The 22,860-nt window shown below is 39.9% G+C and overlaps 2 protein-coding genes across 5 annotated transcripts in view; one reads left to right on the forward strand and one right to left on the reverse strand.

Moving 5' to 3' along the window:
* The first annotated feature begins 594 nt into the window (after positions 1–594).
* tgif1 (TGFB-induced factor homeobox 1) lies at positions 595–7,284 on the forward strand. Its single transcript, XM_032550848.1, has 3 exons — positions 595–878; positions 3,591–3,820; positions 5,691–7,284. Exons 1-3 carry the CDS (start codon positions 863–865, stop codon positions 6,345–6,347), a joined length of 903 nt encoding a protein of 300 aa, XP_032406739.1. The 5' UTR covers positions 595–862; the 3' UTR covers positions 6,348–7,284.
* A 3,354-nt stretch (positions 7,285–10,638) lies between these two features.
* Positions 10,639–22,860, reverse strand: part of dlgap1b (discs, large (Drosophila) homolog-associated protein 1b) — a 100,686-nt gene continuing 88,464 nt past the window's right edge. For 2 of the 4 annotated variants that reach the window (XM_032550842.1, XM_032550844.1), the window contains exons 9-12: positions 18,732–19,153; positions 17,700–17,791; positions 16,218–16,370; positions 10,639–15,737 (exon numbers count right to left, since the gene is read on the reverse strand). In XM_032550842.1, the coding sequence (XP_032406733.1) occupies positions 15,522–15,737; positions 16,218–16,370; positions 17,700–17,791; positions 18,732–19,153 (883 nt within the window). In that variant the 3' untranslated portion in view covers positions 10,639–15,521. The other 2 variants (XM_032550846.1, XM_032550845.1) reach the window with 2 other exon arrangements.

Below are 22,860 nucleotides of genomic sequence, written 5' to 3' on the forward strand. Positions count from 1 at the left end.
CACTACTACACCCACGTCTGGAGGTTTATACTAGGAATGGTAACATTATTAACAAATTTAACTAACATTAATGAATTTCCTGTAGCAACACGGCAAAATGAGAGAGAAAGGAGGAGGAGTAGGTACATTATATTGTCCAACACTTAATAATTGAACGGTTTGAACCCTAATACGCATAATAGGATCACGATCTTAAAAAGCACAGCCTTTGGTAAGTCTGGAGATAAATCCACAAAACATGTTCTAGACTTTTTAAAAGAGGTTTTGCCTAAAGGCAAAACCGTGTTTGTTTCACTCAGTTACTGCCACGAGGTCCGCAGTGTTCCCTCCACCAGCCTGTTTTGTTTTCATTCCGATCTCCCTTATTGAAGAAATAACATGCTTTCCCAGCATATTGTTTTCAAATGTGTGTGTATGTGTAAGTTATTATGCATTTAGGGGGAATTCTGCAGTAGTTAAAGCCTTACGAAACCGTATGTATTCATGTCAGTGGAACAAGCCGTGCTGATGTCAGAGATTTTCTTCCCCATGCAGCTCAACATGGTGGGAGGATCTCTGCGTTGAGTCACGCAGCTGTCAAAGATAGCTGTCACCCAGTTTCAGGATCAAACACACACACACACAGAGTCAACGAGGAAAACGGCTTTGAGAGCCGAAGGGACGGAGTGGTCTCAGGTAAACCCCCACCACCACCTCTACTTTGCTTTTTTATATCAAGATTCACAACAGGGACCAAGAGAAGAGAGACCAATATAAAACATATTTTAAAAAAGAAACTTGATGAATAAGGATTTTTTTCCCCCTGGGATACACACTGAACGGACGAAAAACAGAGGAACTACTGGGCATTTTACAAACGGAGATGAAGACGAAAAAAGGTAGGTGGGATGTTTTGGATGAGATTGTTGTAGAAGAATATTTAAAAAATTGAGCTTCGTTACTGGGAAAACGGTAAACAGAATGATTCTCCTCATATGCAAACCATGCAGTCCATTGTTTCCTTCTCAGACATGACAGGGGGCTTTTCTTCCACCATGTGCTGGCGCGGTGTCAAAAGTCGATATGCTTGTTTTTCACTCACCGTTTAAGATTAGTTACACGTGTGTTTATGCTACTTTTGTTTGTGTTGTGCTATCCTATGTTTACGTGTTTTTATAACGAAGTCTCGACCTAAATTGAAAGCGCAAAACGTTAAAACTTAAGAGGAAGACACCACGGTTTTGCTTTTTGAACCTTTGTATTTAGGCATTTTTCATTAAATAAGTGACGAAGTAAGACAGTGATGATAAAAGCCCAAGTTGGTGGCACTATTGTGTTCGCGAGTTTGTGACATTTTCACAACGTGCTTTCGAATATAAAAAAAATCGATACATTGTATATTTTCGGTCTTAAAGAGACAAACACATTAAGCACGGTTTTAAAGCGTCTGAAATCAGAAAGTAGGCTAATGTTCTTATTGACCTCATTGTTGGGAAGTTGGCTGTTGCCTTGTTCATGGACCTCGTGGTGCAGCTCCTTCACGCAGGCACACAATAGAAACCATCTTACAAGTTGTGTTAAACTTACTAAACCAACGACTTGAATGAGTTTGAACACTTTTCTGATCATTCTGATTAGTTGTAAGTTTTAGGAAGGTGTTGAGTTCAGCATAAAGTATCTCTTGGCGAGTGGAAACTTTTCAGTTGGGTACAAAGACGCACGCAGCCCTTGGGTTCTTTTGTTTAGTCTGGAGACGCTGATTTGCAACAGGTCTCCCCTCCCCCTTTCCCCTCTTCTCCAGCCTACGTAATTACCTCATCCTGTTGGGAACTTTCTTGCTCTTTTCCCACTACTTTGTTCTTATGCAGACCACTTAAACCTCGTCTATCCTTTGAATTTTCTTACATGGCTCTCTAAGCTGTCCAGGTGTAAATATTGGTCTAAATATCACACAAGCTACTGGCAAGCTGCTTCAAAAGTTATTTCTTTCAGAAGAGAAATTTTCCAAATGAATACTTCTGCTTAAATGCAGTTTTCAGTTTGCTGCCAGTCAGGCAGGGATTATATACTCTTATCAATATGTTGAAGTTAAATTTGAAGTTTTAAAAAATTCCATGTACCGTTCTTGGAGTTTAAAGTAATTTGCATGAGATGCCAGGGAAAGTCCCAAAGCACTGGAGTTTTCTCGAGGTTTATAGGGCATAGAGTAACACAGCACTGCCCCCTTCTGATATGTTGCTGCGTACTGCTGATCTGCTGGCTGAAATGTTTATTTCTCTCATTTACAAAAAAAAATACTCATTTGGCTGTTTAGAAATATTTCTAACCAGACCAGCAAGAATTTGCAGGTTTACAGAGGCCATCAGGGTTCATAGTGCTAAAGGTGTTGTATTGTTCCAAGTAGATATACTTTACACAACTAATTCACAAATACAAACTTAAACCTCGAACCCCCAAAATGTCAGATTTAATTCCTCCTCCTTTGTTTTTGGTGTACTTCAATGACTGCTATTTGCCGCCACCTACAGGCATAGTTAGTGTGACATTTGGGTCACTTTTGTTTCATATGTCTGAACAATAATCATTGCCATGTTTACAAAACATCTTTTAGAAAACACAAATGAATAGAAAACATTCTCACATGGATATGGCCTGACATTCTTGAATTTGTCAGTCAGACTGACAGTCATGGTGTAAAAACGTAAGAGGTGTCACACGTCGCTCTAATGCAGTAGGGCTGTGGAGTCTAACAAATATCAAAATTAATATCAAATTGTCATTTACAAACTACTGCAGATTTACTGGGCGTTATTCATGGTTTAATTTAATGCATAGAAATAAATTAATCAATGCACGGGTTAAGGGAACAAAAATGCATGTTACCTATAACACTCATTGGGTGCAATAATTAGAAATATTTTCAGTTTTAACAAAAAACAAATGCATTGCCTCAATTATTACAGTTTTTGTAGCATTAATATTGCTAAAGTTTGCTTTCTTGTGAGGATCACATACCAGCCTTTGACGAGTCAGCATGAGGAATCTCTTGTTTTCCCCCCAGCAGAACCACTGCTGTTTACCTAAGATGACATAATAAATACATTATGGGACTGAGAATCAGAGAAATTCCGGGAAAAAAGGGGTTAAGTATATTATTTAGTCATGAGAGTGACTTTGTTGATATGTCACCATCATGCTGATTCAAAAGACCCAAAACCTTGTTTGATAATGACTAACATTGAAAGCAGAACCTTCTAATTTTTTTTAAAGGTACCACTCCTGTTGTTCAAAAACGGAATCCCTTGTAAATGTTCCTTTCCCTACTGTTTGGTTGGTTTGTGAAGGCAGGGCTTTTTAACTGACACAGCATCAGGCGAGCCTTTGTGACGTCCCCCCCTTCTTCAATCTCTCCCCCTCCTCTTTTTTTCCTTCTCACATCCTCCCTCCCTCGCTCCTTATATGAATCACATGGCTGAACTTGACAGCTCGCTTCTGACACATCAGCTGCCTTCCAGACAGCCTCTGCGGGACTTGATAAAAACAGGATAGGCTCTCTCTCTCTCTCCCCCCCCCCTGTCCTGTCCTAATGTGCTCTCCTTTTCTTGTTTCAGGTCTGACAATGCTGTCGGGGAGCGAAACGGATGACGAGGATAGCGTCGACGCCCCCCTGGATCTGTCCTCGAGCGCCGGGAGCAACGGGAAGAGGAAACGGAGAGGGAACCTGCCCAAAGAGTCGGTCCAGATTCTTAGGGATTGGCTGTATGAGCACCGTTACAATGCTTACCCATCAGAGCAGGAGAAGGCTCTTCTCTCTAAGCAGACTCAGCTCTCCACGTTGCAGGTATGAAGTGAAGACACATAAAATTACCAAAGACTTGCTGCCAGTAAACAATTAAAGTAAAAAAAAAACCCCAAAAAAACCACCACTGTAAAACTTGAGAGGAAACAAGCGTGAGCTTTACTGACTCATATCCTGTCAAGATGGCAAACGCAACACGTCAACAGTGAATTGAAGGTCATCCAAACCAGCTTGACGTTGCAACACAAAAAGTATATGAGGCAACGTGAGTAAACTCACTCCCTGTGAGTACTGCGGGTTTGGCTAAGAGACATTGGACAGGAATTTCCCTCCCTCCAGCCTCATTCCATCCCAGCTGTCTGGGAACAATGCATAGTCATTTACATAGTTAGAGTTACAGGCCTCCCTGAGCCAGTTACAACTAGCCTAAAGGAATGAACAAAAATAGGGGTGGGACAATGGTTGTTAATAGTTTGACAAAGGAGATTAGCTCTTATTGTTAAAATACATCATTTAAAGGGAGAGTTAAGGATTTTTCAAGTTAAGTCATAGGTAGTTAATGTACTACTCGCTGTAGATGACTCTTAGCATTTTTATTCAGTATTAATCCAGATAAGTTGGTTCCCTACACTTGCGTTCAAGAGCAGGGTCCAAGATCAAAAGCGAAGTTCAACTATCTTTAAAAATACAAAAACGACAGTCTCATACACATTTAAGTGAATACTATTTTACAAAATTTTTATTCATAATTAATTTGGTTTGGTTGGCTATTTACAGAGAAGTCTCATTTTGAGGTGGTGTGTCACCAGTGATCTTCCTGATAGAAACTGCAGTATAAAATAATGATTAAAATAAATAAAATGTAATTCACATAAATGCCTATTTTCTCAATTATACACTTCTTTATCTCTATTAAAGAAGTGCCTGCATACCTTTTACATGTTCCTTCTCAGGACGTGTTTCACTGTAGAAGCTCATTGGTGATGCACAGGAAGAATCCTTTAATTCTTGTCTGAATTATCATAGGTAATTTGTGAATTTAACTGCCTAATGATAAAATGAGAAGGGTTAAAGGTTCGTAACATAGCATTTGCTTCAGCCACTTTGTTTTTGAGATAAGAGTTGTTTTTATGATGGCAACAGCCTACTTTGATCTTGGCCTCTCTTGGACTAGCCATTAGCTATATCTTTCAGTACAACTCATTTGGACTCATGCGAATTAAATGGTGCCAGTGGAATTATGGTGCATGCTATTTGTGCTAAGTGTAGTTTTAGTGTCTCCAGTGAGAAACACAACAAGAAGTCCTCCTGAAGTTTGCAGTCTCCCTGTAGAAGAGCTTCCAGAATGGCGATTGTGCCTAGAAAACCTAGTGAAAGTTATAGGAATAAGAATTGATCTTTTGATGGTATGCATTTGCTTAAACAAGTAGCGCACAATATGTTCCTGTAGTGTTGAACATGTAAATTTGGAGAAATCCATTATCAGCTTTTAATGCCAAATCAAGTTGGCACCACAACAGTAAGCAAAACCCAGTGACTTTCCTGCTTGGAACTAGAATTTGACTGAAATGTTGAATCATTCCCAGAATGTTGAATCATTCCCAGAATGATGCAACATTCCCAGTTCTTATGAGACAAATCGAATGCACCACCATTTACTTCTGGTCTTGTATTAACTGCTAATCCTTAAAAAGAACCTTTAAAAAGTTCCCACTCTATGAAGTCTAAATTTTTTAAACTTTGAATTTATAAACTCTGCTCTTCTGCAGTCCCAGAACATGTGGTAATTGCCTTTTTCCCACTTTCATCAGTTCTTAATTTGTGAAAAGTTTTTTTTTTTTTGTAGGCATAAAATGTTAGCCAAACAATGCAGCTTTCTCATTAAAGTGACTTATGTGCTTGTCTTTTTCAGGTGTGTAACTGGTTTATCAATGCCCGGCGACGACTCCTCCCAGAGATGCTGAGAAAAGACGGCAAAGACCCCAACCAGTTCACCATCTCCAGGAAAGGGAGCAAGGCTGGTGACAGCTTCTCTGACAGCTCCCAGTCCCCGAAACACAGCAGTCCTGCTGCGGGCGCAGAGGAGGCCTGTGACAAACGCGCCCTCCACCCTTCCAGCTTCGACCCCAGCATTCCCAGCGTCCTGAGGAAGCCCGTGTCCCACTCCATGTCCTCTCCAGTCTCCTCGTCTCCGTCTCCTGGCCTCATTCCAAACCGGCCCTCTGTCATCTGTCACACCACTGTCACCACAGCCATGCAGGCCAGCCCGACAGCCTCCCATCCTTCAGCGCCAGGAATGAACTGCGACAGGGCGGCCGAGCTGTTGCAGTCCGTGCAGGCTCAAGCGATGTTCCGGTGCCGGGATGAGGGGCCGCTCTCTGCCACCACCACCATTCTCAGCAGCACCAGCATGGAGGGCAACCTCAGCCCCCGCAGCGGCCTGTTCAACACCCCTCCCCCAACCCCTCCAGACCTCACACAAGACTTCAGCGGCTTCCAGCTCCTGGTGGACGTGGCCCTCAAACGGGCTGCAGAGATGGAGCTGCAAGCCAAACAGCTGGTGTCCTAAAGGAGAAGCGGGGGGGGAGGAGACTGACTTTGCGTCTCGAATGTGGATGGAACTCCTCAGTTCAGTGACTTTTTTTTTCTGCACGCAAGAGAGAACAAAACCACATGAAAGCCTGATCATTTCTATTTTTGGTATACCAATCGACATGATGAGGATGTTTTTTTTTTGTTTGTTTTTTTTTATTTTAAAAAAACTGTATCAAGGTGCCTTGGCTGTAAGATTAGTCATTTCATATACATGCGTATGTATCTACATGTGTATTTTATTTGCACACAGGGACCAAAAATGTTATCAAAGAAATGCTGCCTGTCTTTATGTCTTTGACTTGTACTGAATATCGCCATAGAGGGATGGAGCAAGAGCTGGATGTTTCAGACGAGTCGCGTCCACACTCATTTACGGTTTAAAAACATTTCAGAGTTCCTGATTGCTCTGCCTCATTCATTTGCACACTAAAGGCAGAAAAAGGTCATCTCAGTGTCTTACACTTTGCTCTTGGCATCGATGAAAAACTTATTCACTACTGTAGTTAATGTTTAACTGTTTTCATAAGTATAGTTATGATTTTTGTCATTTACTTTTAGCTAATTTTAAAATAAACTTTTTTTTATACTCTTATTTTCATACCAAGGGATATTTTTCATATGATCAATGTAGCAGGTTCTTAGACTGAGCCTTCACCCCTCACCATCACTCAGCGAAAACAACGGCCAGTGGACTGTAAAGTTAAACACTACATATTGCTGTTTTACAAACTGAAAGACTTTTTTTTTTTTTATTTTGAAATCACCAAAAACAAACATTTTCACCTATAATAGGATCATGTGTACAATTGATGTGACACAATGCCCAATGATGTGATTTCTTTTCATACTGTGCAATGTTTGTGGCAAAAAGTGGTCACATGGGATTCAAATAAAGTTTTGTTTTTTCTAAATATTGATGTTCTCTATTTTTTGTGATAATTCCTTGTTGCTTAAACCACTAATCGTCATTGTTGAAGAAACCTGTTATGGCTGCGCTGTATCCAAGCAGGCCATTAGAACATTGAGTGCAAGGAAAAGTTCGCAGACAGAATAACCTCGCTAGTAGGGTCATCCCCATGCCACACAGCATTAAGAGATGCAAAAGTAGTCACAACCAAATATTGACTCGACACACTGTATGTGTGTCGACTCGTATGATTTTGTCAGCTAATGATTCTATAAAATATGCATTGAGTCTGAGTTTTTTTATTATAGTTAATGTACCACCTGTATACTAAGAATCACACGCAATGTCTTTTCAGTTACAGCTACGAACTGCCTAACAGAAGAGTAGGGCAGTATACAAATAATAAAAAAAAGAGGTTACTTAAACTTAAAAATTTGATTTTTTGTAGTGCCCCGCTGTCAAAAGAAGCAACTAGCCTGACTGTACATCCTTTACAACCTCAATCTGAGTATTTGCATCATTATTTCCACAGGTATTTCAGGGTGATTCACGTCGATAGATAAAAGGTATCACACAACCTCCAACTGCCATTTTCTATGTGGTATTACAATGTCAAAAGTACACTTTGGTCTTTGCCCTCTGAGAGTGGAGGTTAGTTTCAGCCTCTGGGACCAACTAGTCTTAATGTACATTAAATTAAGTCTTGGGAGATATCTACTGAATTAGATATTAGCTACTTATATTCTTTTAACAAAACCACACTTCAAAAATCCTCAACTATCCCTTTAATATGCGTTTACTGTCCTGTAAATAAAATTTTAATTTGGAGATTACATTTTCACCCTTTCAAGGTAAGCAGAAGGCATAGAGTTAGACTGTTCTGTAATTAAACACTGGGAATACAGGAGCACAGAAACAGTGTGGCACTCTCATTCTTTCCACAGGCATTCCAGGGTGTGAGAGGTTTTACGACAAGTCCTGTGAATTAGCATAGTCCTGCATAAATTATCATGGAGCAAACTGCAGACGTCAACAGTTTCTTGGCAGCGGGGGCTGATGCATCTACATCTCAATGGCTCACAACAGGCAGAAAATGAAGGCTTGAACTGCATCATTCTGATCCTGCTGAATACTTTCTATCAATGGCCTTATCGAGAGCAAATTTAACTTCAAAATTAATATCTAAAAAATATATACATCTTTGACAAAAAATAAAACAAAACAAAACAAAAAAACCAAAGGTTTTTAAGTGAAGCTTATTTAGGAGATTATGATCAATCAGTACACTTGATTTACATTCTGAAATATAAATCTCAGAGTTGAAAGTCGGAAAAGTTCAAGTGTCACCAAAGAGTGACTTCCAGTTTGGAAAGTCAGCAGTCCCTGGGGTTTCCGAGGTCAACATCCCAGAGAGCTGGTGTACATCAGCAACTTTGTCAAAATAGCTGAAAGCTCTTATTTTTCCCCCCACTTCAGCCAGCTAAAAATATATTTCTTACATGTTAAAAACAATTGTTAGTGTCTTAATGCATGTAAATGCTGTTTTAATTTTTTTTTAAACTGCCATCATAGTTACATTAGATTGATATTGACCAAGTCATGATTATTTACAATGATGATTGTACATTTCCTTCTCCAACAATGGCCTCTCCATTTGAAACATTCAACAAAATAGAGCATGTTAAACATATTGGGCAAAAGTAATTAATGACTTGTACACCTTGAAAGTTTCACAAAGTACAATAAAATTGAACCACTGTAACATTTTTCCCTTTTATGCCTGCTGTTTGTTTGGTCAGAAGCGGTACTTATAGGGGTAGTTCAGAATTTCTGATGTGAGCTTAAAAGTGAGAAAAAGCAAATAACATATAACTTGGAATAGACAAGTCTCTTATAGTGTCATAATTTAGTACACATACAGGTTAGTTAGCACCAAACTGACTGTTAGCTGAAGAGGGTCCAAGACCAAAGCAGATTTCTACTATGTTAAAACATCTCTAATCTGAAATATTTCTGTCAATATAAAAAACTATTTCATGAAAAAATGAATCATCATTGTGTTCACACTGAGCAGTAATTCTCACAAAATCAAAGGATTGTTTCACAGCCAATGGAGACAGAGGGCAGTGCACCAAAAATGATGTTCCTGTGTGCAACATTTGTTAAGAGCGATACATCTGTAGTGTTTGAATTAAGCAAACACTGTTTTACCATTCTGTTCATGCATGTTCATGTTCTATCATCTACATGTTTCACTCAGCAGATATCATTAATGGTGCACCACCTCCAACCACCTCAGAGCACAGTGATTGAAAAAAATAAAAAAACTTAATATTTGAGGTCTATTAAAAGAATAGAAATCAAAAATATCGTTTGATGCTTTCTTTTTTACAGCATGTGTTTTACTATGTTTGTTCCACACTGCTAACTACCACAGTCTCCAGAGTAAATAACCACAGACTTCTCTACAAATAACTAAACTGGAAGCTTTCGTTTCCAAAGTAGCCCTCATATAAATTGTTCTATTTAAAAAATTTTCCAGTCACTTGAACATGCCATAAAACTAGAATTGTATTGACCCATTAGCTCAAAAGCTAATTTGTTTAATCCATTATTTCAAATATACTAAAAATGTATAATGAAACAAATGAAGTCCTCTTGTTCTAAGGTTATAAATGATGAAATATTCTGTCTTTAGGTATGGGATATTAATTTATGTCTGGAGCTTAATAATGGACTTGGTACATACAGCTCTTGAAAAGTATAACAGTAAACAATTCTAGAGTGGAATCATGAGTTAGTATGACAAAGAAAAATCTATTCTTGTTTTTAGTTTTCTGTAGATTAGAGAATAGAGATCTACATATTGGTTCCTGTGAGATCTCAACTAAAAATGTCTGGAAGTGTTTTAAGTCCCAAATGCTCTGGTATAAGTGTTTACAATTTTTATGCTTTCTAAAAACTTTCACACCAATAAAAGTTTAAAGGAGACCTTCAGGAACAGCAGGTACTAACCGCCAAGTTGAAGCATGCATATGGTAGAAGACCTTGGCCCAGAGTGCACACAAAGACAACATCCTCCCACAACCATCACAGCACAAACCCCTAACCCCAATTGTGACCACCAAGACCAATGTGCCTCCCTCTCAGCATGACTGATGTGTGAGTGACAAATCACCAGAAGCTGCGCTGTGTACGGGAGCATCAAGGCTAAACCGAGCCCGAGAGTGCCGTCTAATTATGGGGCTCTGCCCCTGCGGAAGGGGAAACGCCCAAAAACGACCTACTAATCTGCTTAATTATATTCCAATTGAAAACACATGTGGAGACAGGGAAAGAAGAAATGAACCCAACAAAATAACAGCAAGGACTCTTTTCTTTAATGCTGATAAGAGCTTATACATGTGCCATAACATCAACAGTGTAATAACATAATTACAAAATGTATATCTGTTCAGTGTGTTATTCATGTGTTTTAGTTTACATTTACATAGGGAAACATTCATTTATGTACAAATATTTATCTGACCAACCACAGGTGCACCTCAAATTATAATATCGTCAAAATTTTAATTTCAGTTATTCAAGTCAAAATGTGAAACTCATGTAATTTTACAATTTAAGTGACATTTAAAGCCTTTATTTGTCTTAATTTTAATGATTATGTCTTTCAGCTAATGAACAGCCATCATTTCAGAGAATCAAGTTCCTCAAAAAATTCTGCTGCTGGCCCATGTATCTCTTAACTAAAAACCTGGATGCAACTGGAAAAAACCAATGGCATTTGCTTTTTATTATGCTCAGTGTCTCAACTTTCTCAAAATCCCGACCCCAACGACCCTTTGGTTACTTTCTAAAAACATCAGTCTTGGAAATTTGAACTGGATAAAAATATTTGTTTTTGCTTTATGATGTAAAACATGCTGGAAAAAGTCAAAGTACTTGAACCTTTGGGTAATGCGATCATTGAGAAGTCTGCAGACATGATAGTTATCCAACAGTTGTCACTGACAGCCTCCACAAGGAGAGTAAGCTACCACAGCTCACAGCTGTTTGAGAAACTTGCATTGAAAGTTCAGTAAAATGGGTGAAGAAATGTGACAGAGCACACAGGTAACTGCTGGTTTAAAGGTATTGGTGAAGCAAAGTCCATTCAAATATTCAATCACAAAAGTGTTGCTGTGTTTGACTGGCCAGGAAACCCTCTTGACCTGAACTCTGTTAAACTACAGAGACACCAGCAGTTCACCTCCATGTCTCAGCAGACTGAAGCAGTAGTTTCATGCAAAAGAAGCCCCAACCAAGTACTAAGTGTATATACTCTAATGTACATTTACATTGCTTTCAGTAGCCCTGGCATTAGATATTGAAAATTATTTTTATTTGGTGTTATCTAACGTTAATGCTAATACAATTTTGGCTAAAATTGTATTGGTGTTAAGTCATGATCATCAAAATGAGTAGAAATAAAAGCTTGAAATATATCACTGTGTAACGAGTGCATATGAGTTTCACGTTCTAAACTGAATTATTAAAATAGGCTAAGTTTTCAAAGATATTTTAATTTATTGAGATGCTGGTGTACATCACAAGCTTCAGAAGTGTCAAGATTGTTGCCCACAATTCAACATTCTGGTTTCTAATTCCCTGCTATATGAGGAGGTTTATACTGATATGTTATACTAAAAAACAGAAATAGAAGTTCTATCTTTTATCAGACAATTTAATGCAAATACAAGTAAATAAAAAAATAAATGAAAAAAAAAAACAACTAAAATGGCCTTGACCGAAAATATTATGTGTATTCTCTAAAATTTCATCCATCCAGCAAAAGAAATACTAATTGTAAGATTACATCATCACTTCCGTCACAAATGACTTCTTTCTTGATGAAAACGTAAGGTAGCTGTTTTGTAAGGTAAAATAGCAGGATCAAATGTATTCCCGCATATTCAATGGCACAAACGTTATCAGATCAACATGGACAACTAAATTGCACATGACATCCTGCTGTTCGGTTAGCTAAACTAATAAAAATGACTATAGGCCGGATGAGGATTGTCTCCACATTCAAGCAGCTGACTGAAATACCTTGTTACAGTTGAAGAAAGTCGGGTCAAGTGTCCCCAACATCAAAATTGTTCAGAATATGGCAGAAATTATTTTCAGTTTATGTGGGATAATCCTTATGAGAAGGATTAAACACAACAAGAGATGGAACTTTGGGTCACATACAGTAGAGGTGCAGTTCAATAAATTAGATTAGCATAGAAACAGTACTTAATGCAGTAATTAAATTCCAAATGTAAAATTCATACAGGCATTCATTACACACAGAGTAATATATTCCAGCTAATTTTAAAGATGACACTTTATAGGCAATTATTATTATTTTTGTTTGGATTTAAATATTTCACAGGATCTTTTTTTTTTCTAAAAAGAATCATTATCTACTTATAGCCGATGTAACAGCTTTTCCTTTCACAAAATTTTTCCTTAGTATGCTGCGACCCAGGCAGCTTCTATAGAAATTAACTTTTCTTACTTGTGTAACGGCAACACTGGCAAGTCAAAATGTCCCCATATGAATGTGTATGCCATCACATGGTCAGAAAACAACAACTAACAACTGTAATAAAATGATCAAATTAACTAAAATAAAAACCCTTGAAATATTTTACTCTGTGTTATTATTCCATGTTAAATTTTCAATTTGTCTGTAGTAAATTAACTTTTCTATGACATTTGAATTTACTGATTTACTAAAACACTCATGTGAAGTAAGACACACAGTCACTCACGCCCTCACGCACACACACACACACACACTCAACCTTCCCCCTTCCCCTGAGACTGCTGTTGTGCTCAACTATTGTAGTAGAAATTAAGGCTGATCACAGGAACAGAAGAAAAAACCCAAAAGGTGCCTTTCATGCAGAAGAGCCAATAAACAAAACCCAAACACAGTATAAGGGCCGTATAGTTAGTGCATATTAATATTTATAATAATAATCACAATGTCAATAAACAATCACCCCTCCCCCATCAATAAATTAAACATGAATACAAAATATTAGAAATAGGATTCTTCTGTATGACCTTCAGTAATTGCTTCATTTGGAGGCAGAGATGCACACACAGTGAGGAGAAATAGTCCCTTTCCACTTCTCTAGACTCAATTCTACCAAGACGTCTCTTGGCTGCAAATGACATTTAAGAAAAATATAGTACAACTACATTATATTGTACCAAATATCAGTATTTTAGCTTAGTCTGATATACAGGAGGTGTGTGAACACAACACTTGTCTAGGAATAAACGTTAAAAAAAATAAAAATAAAAAAGAACGTCCACATGCGAGTCATGTTACGTTATACTTGTGTTTCCTTTTTACAGACGTCTTACTGAGTTGAAATGAGACAGGACAGACTCAGTTTGTTTATGCTGCTACCTTGACAGTCAGGACTCTTTAGGCTCTAGAAAAATAGGAAGCACTTTTGAGATCTGAATGAAAGCACACACACGTTGTGACACGCAAACACACAGACTTAAGCCTGTGGCTCCTTCAAAAGAAGGACTGCAGTCCCAACTGCTTGGCCTCATGTAGATCCGGCCTTTCAAACTGCTCCAATGAAGCTTAGACAGACATCTAGTTGTGCCAAATACGCAACCTGGCAAAAGTATTCAAATGCTTTGAACTTGTTTTAACGTCACATTGCAACCGCAAATATTCATGTTTTATGTGATGGTGATGTGAATACGCAGCTTTACAAACACTTTTACACACAGAAATCTGAAAAGTGTGGTGTGATTTTGTATTTAGCCCTCTTTATTCTGATACCTCTAAATAAAATTAATTAAAAATGAGCCCACTTTTAATGAGACTTCACTTGTGCCTAACTGAATGTCAGTTTGAATATGACTGTTTTGTAAGCCTTACGTTTGAGGTTTGTTAGATAACATTATAGTATACCTCTGGGGGAGCGGCAGAGTTCCAAAGCTCAGGTGTGAGAATCTGTCAAGTGGACAACTATGTTTAAAAGGAGATGGTTTTAGGTGAAACCCAAACATTTTTGTTGCGTTCCAGCCGCTTGTTTACACGTCTCTGGTGAGGAAACCTGCTCTTAGAGTGGAACTTTCCGGAACACCCCCGACAGAGGTGTGAAGTATTCTGCAGGTGTGAAAGGGAACACGTGCAGAACGCACAGCTGCAGGATTTGTTCTACGTATGCATGGGCGATAACAGTAAAAAACAAAAAAAAAGGTGGTTAGTATTGTACTGTGTGTGCTACTCAATATTTTCAGTTTAAGACATCTTCTGATATGGAGATGTCTTAAACTGTCTGGTTTGCATCTACATCTCTAACTGCATCTACATCTCTACAAGAATTTCGACGCCATATAGATACCTGCCATGACAACTACAGCAGATTCAAGGCTTCTTGGCGGTGTTGTCTAAACAGTGATGCAGTGTCGTCTAAATGTGGAACTTTTTCTCAAACAACATCTAAAATATCGACAGTTTCCAGACAGCGGTCTTGTTTTAACAAAGTCTTAGGTGTGCACTTCCCAGATCAAAACCAGAATATATTAGATTGGGCAGAGATTGATGAACAGTACAATGATATTAATTTTGAAAATAAGTAAAATTAAGATTTTTTTCTTTTTTACTTTATGTTGTGCAATAGAATTGTGAACCCACTTGTCGCACACTGAAACATGGCGGTGTCAGCATCATGCTATGGAGATGCAACACACTACGCATGGTAGAATATTAACTCTGTAAATTTTCACTGTGAAACATGGTGAGGAATGGCTTTCTTTGTAAAAGCAGTAATTCGTGCTGCAATATGGCATAAAATCAGAATAAAACACTGAAATTGTGATTGTAATGTGACAAAATGTGTAAAAGTGCCAAGGACATGATCTCTTTCTCATGTATATTAACAGAAGAGGTGTTTTTGTTTTTAGACAAATCTTTGTGAGTGAGGAACAGAATTGCTACATCGAAGCTGGGAAAAAGAAAATGAGCGTGAGATATATAAATAATTCAATAAATACTGTAAATGTACAATTCTTGTTCAGACACCCTCCACGGCGAGTGAGCCCACAGTGATCTGGAAAGTCGGCAGAAAAGGTGATTATATTATGCTAGCACCCTAGCCTTACCATTCAGTGCTACTACAGTGTTTATGAGACAGTGTAGAATATTAGACGTGTAGGCGTACGCTTCCGTGTGTCTCAGAGTCTGGTCTGAGCCTCGGGAATATAGATCTCAATGCTGTCTGCGCTCTCAGTGGCCGAGCTCTGCCGCACCGACGCGGCACGTTTGGCAGCAAGCAAGCGTTTGCGAGCCTCCAGGCGCTGGCGCTCAGAGCTCTCCAGCGAGCGGTCCCTAGCCAGAGGTGGGTGGCCCTTCAGGGGCTTCTTTGGCACAGGGGGGGGCATCCTTCTCTCCTGGACAGGGATGACAAACAGTCTTAAAGCTGGGATTCCTTTGGGGGCAAGCGGAAGCTAAATAAGCAGGGAAACTGTAAGTTTGTATGGAGGTTATGCAGAGCAGTTGGCAGCATAATGTGAGAACATGCAATCTCAAATGAGGTTATGGTTCACGGTGGCAGCCATTTGTGTGGGGTAAGAGAGCACAATGGTGGCCTTTGTGTGAGGTAAAAAGACCATTGGAGATGGACAGGCCCCAACGGTGCATGGCAGGTAGAGTGGCTTCTCAAAAGCAGCTCACTGTCAATAACGAGATAGAGCAAAACACACAAGACAAGTAGCGGCGTCAGGCAGGCAACACATATATACATGCTACAACAAAGCTAATATGACAGCAGAAAGCATGCAAGGTTACTAATGCATTCCAAATCCATATTGGAGGCTAAAGCACTAAAGATTTGCTCTGTGGGATTTCATGTGTGCCTCATGTGTGCGCACCTGAATTTCTGGGGGGGTCAGAGGTTTCCAGTTGTTGGCTTTGAGCTGGTGGAGTTCGTCAAACTTCAGGCTAATGTTCTCGATGGACAGCTGGAGCATGTCCCAGAAACCCGCCAGATCCTGGGAGACGGGTCGTGGGTGTGCATTTGGATTCTGACATATACACATGAACACAAGCATGCAGACAAATACTGTTTATATGCTTGATTACTCACAGCTTTGATTATTGGTTTTTCTACTGGCACATATTTGAAGGAGGCGGCGTTTATCAGACACTTAGCACCATACTGTAATAAGTGGAAAATGGGCTGCTTTACAGTATGTTCCTTGACAACTACAATACCCCTTGTTTTTCTTCAAGCGAGGACAAAAAAGCTTTTTTTTTTTATCTTTCACTTTTTAGATTTTTTCACCTTACAGCCATAAACTTTAATGTCATTTTTGGACTTTTACATGACAGACCAACAAAGAGCAAAATATAATCATGAAGTCAAAGGAAAATGAAATAGACATTATTTATTTATTTTCCAAATAAAAATTAGAGAAATGTAGGATCACCGTAATCTCAGTCGAATCGATGGAGAGAATCATTCTACTTTTCCATTACTAGTTCTCTGATAAATGTTCTTCTGTCAGCTTAGGTGGATCGCCATGTCCAGGTAGATTCTACAGTTGTGCTATATTGCTTTTCTTTTCAGATGATGGACTAAGAAATGCCATCTAAGATGTTCAAAGATTGGGCCTTATAACCTGGACATTGATACCTAAAACATCCAGTGTGACCCCTGGTCTTAGCTCGCCGATGTTCTCCAACCAACTTCAGTGGCCCTCAAGGAACAGCTGAATTCATAATGGGAATTATACACATGTTAGCTCTGTTTACTAGCTAGGTGTTGTCTGGATTTTGTTCATGGCTGTCAGTGTAACAGGCCAGTACAAATGCACAATTGACTTTTCAGACTTTTATTTGTAGGAAATTGCTGAAAATCGTATCCCATCTTCCTTCCACTTTACAATTATGCTCAACTTTGAGTTGGTCTATCACCAAAAAAAGAAAAAAACATTAAAATACATTGAAATGTTGTTGTCATGTGACAAAAGAATATGAATACTTTAGGAAGAGAGGCTATCTTCTTGTCATTTAGTAGGCAGTTATACAAGGCAAAACAGAAAGCAAAACCTTTCACAATTTAGTTTCAATAAGTAGTGTCTTTTTTTGTTACATAAGGCTGTGCAACAAAGGGTATGGAGTTAAATGTACAAGTGTCTGAATTCAAAGATCCATCTTCATCAGGCTACTAGTTAAACTCAGTAAGATCTTTTCTATATGTGATGGATGGAATAGATGGAATGTCTACACTGGATGCATACTAAATGACTGCTAGTCTGGCCTGTCAGCATGATTTGTGCAGGATGATGTCAGTGTAAAGAGGGGGAAGGGGTTACAGAGGGACGGCATGCAGAGGATGAGGTGACACATACCAGATTCTCCTCACACAGCTCCCGGAACTGCTGAAACTTCTGGGACATCAGCAGCTGGGCACTCCCCACTGCACTGCGGATCTTCCCTAGGACTGCAGGAAAAAAAAAAAAAAGAAGACATAGAAGCACATGCATGCACACCCACACACGTGCACCGACATACCAGACACACACGCACGCAATTCACAATGCAATTACTCACAGAGCTGCATACTGCAGGCATGCTGCACCATTTATAGAAGGGGAGGTGCATTGGTAATGTAACAAAAGGACAGGTGCTTTAGAGGATATAATCCATCCTGGAAAATTGAATATTTGCTTAAATTGCATATTTCTGCCCCATATTGCACATCATTTACCAGGCAAGTTAAAATGCCACATTTAGAAGAATCAGAACCTGAGAAGGGGAGTAATGAATCGGCACTAAGTCTTCAGCTCCCTCGGGATGTTTGTGTATGCGGGCGTGTGCGCATGTGTGTGTGTGTCTGGTAGCGTGGGATCTGGGAAAACATAACCTTGAGACACCCTCCCTGTTCTCTGCGCTCTGTGAAAGAATCTCTTGCCTGGAACCAAAAACACTAGCTGCATAAGCAATGACATTTTCAGTAAGGCATGAAATCAGCTGCGCAGTAAGGACAGGTATAAATACAGGGCCTCCTGCCTGGGGGCTTGTTTGCTCACACTGGTATGACCATGCACTTGGGAGCTGCTCATGGGTTTCTTCAAGATCAAATACTTGCTCTGGAGCAGCACTGAGGGCTGCACTGTTTGGGTGGAAGATCATTACACAGACTAGAAGACACATGTGGAGCTGGGGCCGGCAGTGGCCTATTGATAAGTATGCACGGTATGTATGTCTGTAGAGGCCAGAGGGCCTGAGACAGGAACAAGAAGCTATTGTAGTCCAATACCACGAATGCCTGCACCCTCTAAATCTAGGGAGGATGCAATGATGAGAAGCCACATCTAATACTACTGTACAATTAATGTTAATGTCTTTATGTGACATTTACATCAAATTATCTAACTCACCCTCATCAGGCAGCTCATTCTCCACCTCATCCTGCTCCATCTGTCGGCACCAGCCCTCCATACGTTCAGTCTCAGCTTGCAGTAGCTTGAGGAACCAGCGCCCATCACGGGGGCACACCGACCTGCTCACGGCCTCCAGGGCCTGCACTGCTGCAGCCGGCTCGGGCACGCTGTCCATCCAGAGGTCCGGGGGAGGCAGGATGGATGGGTCAAAGCCCACCTCGCCATACTCATCTGTGGCACAGGCATGGTAGTGGTTCCCAGAGCCCTGGATGCTGACGGTGGAGGTGGCGGTGTCGTAGGAATGCTGGCGAGGCATAGTGGCATACTGCCGCAGCGGGAGCTCAGGGGCATCAGCCGGGTCATCGAGGTCGGCCTGCACAGCTGTGGTCACGCTGTTGGACCGGGTCATCCTGCGGTGACTACAGACAGATGCAGAAACAAGGCAAGGTATTCGAGTTCATACAGTACCTAGCAAACGTATTCTTACTCCTTGATCTTTAACCATTTTAGAACCATAATAATATTTTCTTGAGATTTTTATGTGACAATCACAAAGTAGTGGATTATTGAAAATTGGAAGAAAATTTCTAAAATGTGACACTTTTGACCTCCATCAAACATTATGAGACATGACAGTGGCAAGGACATGCTGTGGAAACACAAAATCTTATACTGCATGTCTGTATGTGCAGTATGCACAGTATACAGTGCGGTGGAACGTTAATATGGGAAATCACACATCTCTTTGTTGGCTTCTCACAAAAAAATCACAATAAAACTAAATTGATATTTGAGGTTGTAACATAAAATGTAAAATGAAGAGGTGTGAAAACTTTGGTAAGGAATAGTTCGTGTTGTTCTCTTTTCATGCCACAGCCAACTCATTAGCATGGAGTTCCTGGAGGGGCTGCCGAGAGTGAAAAATTGAAATCATCATCACAGTGATCTCGCCGCAGATAGTGATGAATAGCTTTTGTAGTGCAGATCGTTTTAAGCATATGTGTGTGTGCATAGGTAGTGTTTTGTCACCTGTCTCATTCAGGAGCAATAGTGTGTGCAAACACCTGTCACACCGAAAGGACTGCTGCAGAGCCGACGTGCACATACAGGGTACAAGGCTTGAAAAACACCCTCATTCACACACCTGGGAGGCTGCAGAGTAATGTTTGGCTCTGAAGCGCTGTGCCACAGCCTGCCAGGCTTTACTAAGTTCTCCACACAATGTGACTGTGAAGTCAGACACACATAGACAAAGTGCTGCTTAACAGACCAATAATGAACAAAATACAGGAGGGATGCAGGCGTTAGGTTTTAATGATTGCAATGGACGCACCAGTGACTCAGTAGCCAAGTATATTCAAAGCGCTCTGACCCAAACATGACCACAGTGTTCTCACACAAGAACCTAAGCTTGACCTGACTGTACGATCGACCAGAACTCCATCACCCCTGCCTCAGCCCATCTCCGGAGGAACACTCCTCCTCCAGAAGCATTCATCTTTAGTACCCCACCTCCTCTCCCTCATTCATCCCTCCTCTTCTGTGAGCAAGAGCAGGAGAGCAAGACCAGGGGGAGAGGCAGAAAGCAGATCAAACAGCGTGTGTGTTTGCGCTTCGTGTGTGCATACAGGCAGCCCTGGTGTGTGTAAGTATGTGTGAAGAGCAGTTAAAGAGTAACTGCAGCGGGCAGGTGTTCACTTCTAATGACTTCAGCTGAATTTCTACAACTTCCTGCAGGGGAAGAGAGAGGCGAGGCAAAACACAGCCTAGACAGGTAGGTGTATTGATTAACAGGAGGTCAAAAGGAAGAAAGGCTTTTAAGGAGAAAAGGCAATAAATGACAACATGCAAGGCTTTTACACAATATTTTCACATCTAGTCACTTTACAACCGGAAATTTCAATATATTTAATTGGGAAACCAATAATTTAAACTGCCCATTACCCTGAACATACCGTCGTAGGTGGGAAACATGGAGGTGGCACTATCATGCTGTGGGGATGCCTTACTCACACTTGTAGAAAACATTTAGAGAGTTGGGTTGTTTTTAACTATTTTCCCCCCATAAAACATGAAACTATACAGTAATAAAGCTGGTTTCCACCTCAGAAGCATGGTAAAAGGGCATCATTTGGCATCTTCAAAAACTTATATCAGATTAAATTTATAACTGAGATTAAATTAAGCCCAGAATAATATTGGATTGGGTTATTCTAGATCCTCTGAATACCAAATTGGCTTTAGTGATAACTTTTTATTTTTTTTTGGCATCTACACCCAATCCAGTTCAAGAAACTTGGGTCCAGTTTGAAACCCAAAATAAGTATCTTAGAGGTCAAAAAAGCCATAAAATGACCCCTTTTTCTTTTTTGAATGACTTTGTCTTTATTTTTGTATTAAAATGATCTGTGAGTTGGACAAGTTGTGGTGATCAAACCAAAAATAAAGGCCATCAAATAAACACAAATAAATGCAAATGGCTCCTCATCTCCAGACAGTACCGATTTGATTAGATTTTTAATTTTTTAGATAATGATAAAAAGTGAAGCCAGAAAACTTAAAATTATTTTTCCACACTAAGTATTTTTATGCACTTATCTTGATTTGGAAGATTATAAAGTTCTGCACTTCTCTTCAGACAGTTTAGGAACCCTGTAAATAAGCCAAATACATTGAAATTTGGGTCTGTAATGTGACCAAAAGGAAGGTAGTCCAATAGTTCAATTAGCATTAATACTTTCAACAGGCATTGTAAACACAGAGATAATTGATATAAGTTAGATTTTGTACAATTGCTTAAATCGCAAAATATTAGAAAACTGAAACATTAGTGTTAATGTAAAACAGAATAACTGAGTGATTGATAACAGAACAACACATCCAGAAAGTGACAGCTGAAAGGATGAGATTCCTTGTTGTCTTCTCAGATTAAAGTCAGATGTCAACACCTTAGTAAGTAAGGTAACAATGAAAAGGCAATGACGCCAAGCTGTCTGTTACAAAGACATTTCCTGACTGTGGCTTAGTCACTGCAGAGCTCAGACTGCAAAGCCATCTGCCACCAAAACATCTAAACCCTCTCCTGAAAGCTCAACACGTTGCTGATTTTCAGCATGTTTTAAAAGATTCTCCACAAACTTGCTATGTCATACAGAAAGAAATAAGCGGGTAAGTTGGAACATTTCCAGACATTTTAGAAGGAAAAAAAGTCTACCACTTTGGTCGGTCATTTTCATTTTTTTTTTTTACTTTTCTTACATCTAAAACATCCCAAGCAAACCAAGAAAGTAGGTGCATGCCAAAGGGTAAATAGTTTATATAAACCACAAAAAAAATGCACCTCAACTAACTCTAAACATTAACTGAGAAAGAAAAAGAAGGGCTCTGTGCTGCATAACATCCCACGCTGCCAAGACAGACTCGAAGGTGTCTGCATGAGTTAATATTTGGCTTGGCGACTCATGGAAATCCGAGCTTGGCTGATCAGTTGAGACCTAGTCTTTGAGGAAATCCCCTCACATTCTCAGACACTGTTCAAGTGTGCATTTGAAAAAAAAAAAGTGCTGGACTCGGCTCTGTAGTGTAGTTGATCTCTTTGAAATCTAGAAGTTAACAGCACCTTGACAACAGAGGTAAAAAAAACAAAAAAAAACAGTACCGGTCACTGAATAGAAGTTCACTGTATTGGCGGGGAGAATAAAAGTGGACAAAGAGTGACAAACGGTGTGCAAGCTGGGCTGCTTGTCCTGAAACCGAGCAAGAAAGAAACTCTGTGTCTCTCTGAGGCAAACAAACCCAATAAAACACCCTCCCTCTGCTTTCTCTCTCCTATGTCCTAAACATACACAAACACAGACCCTCAAAGTTGCCTGAATCACAATGTGTTGGGCAACAGATGGCTGTCAACTCTTCCCCCTCACCCTTCTCAGCTCGCCCCACATCCTCTAGCCCAGCTGTCGCTTGGGGCCCCTGGATGAGGGGACTCTGACGCCAACCTCCCCTAAACTGGGGACAGCTGCTGAGGAGTTGTCAGTGTGAAAGGAGGGGTGGGAGTCAAAAGCTTGTAGCCCACACCACGATCCCTATCTGTCTAAACAGGCCCAGTCCAAACAGACCATGCCTCCCC

Source organism: Xiphophorus hellerii, chromosome 21 (genome assembly GCF_003331165.1).
Source record: "Xiphophorus hellerii strain 12219 chromosome 21, Xiphophorus_hellerii-4.1, whole genome shotgun sequence".
Lineage (NCBI taxonomy): Eukaryota > Metazoa > Chordata > Actinopteri > Cyprinodontiformes > Poeciliidae > Xiphophorus > Xiphophorus hellerii.

What these genes read in the sequence shown, in the direction of transcription:
- tgif1 (XM_032550848.1), top strand. An exon ending in CTCAGCTCTCCACGTTGCAG is followed by an intron (nt 3,821 to 5,690) that starts GTATGAAGTGAA and finishes TGTCTTTTTCAG; the next exon opens with GTGTGTAACTGGTTTATCAA.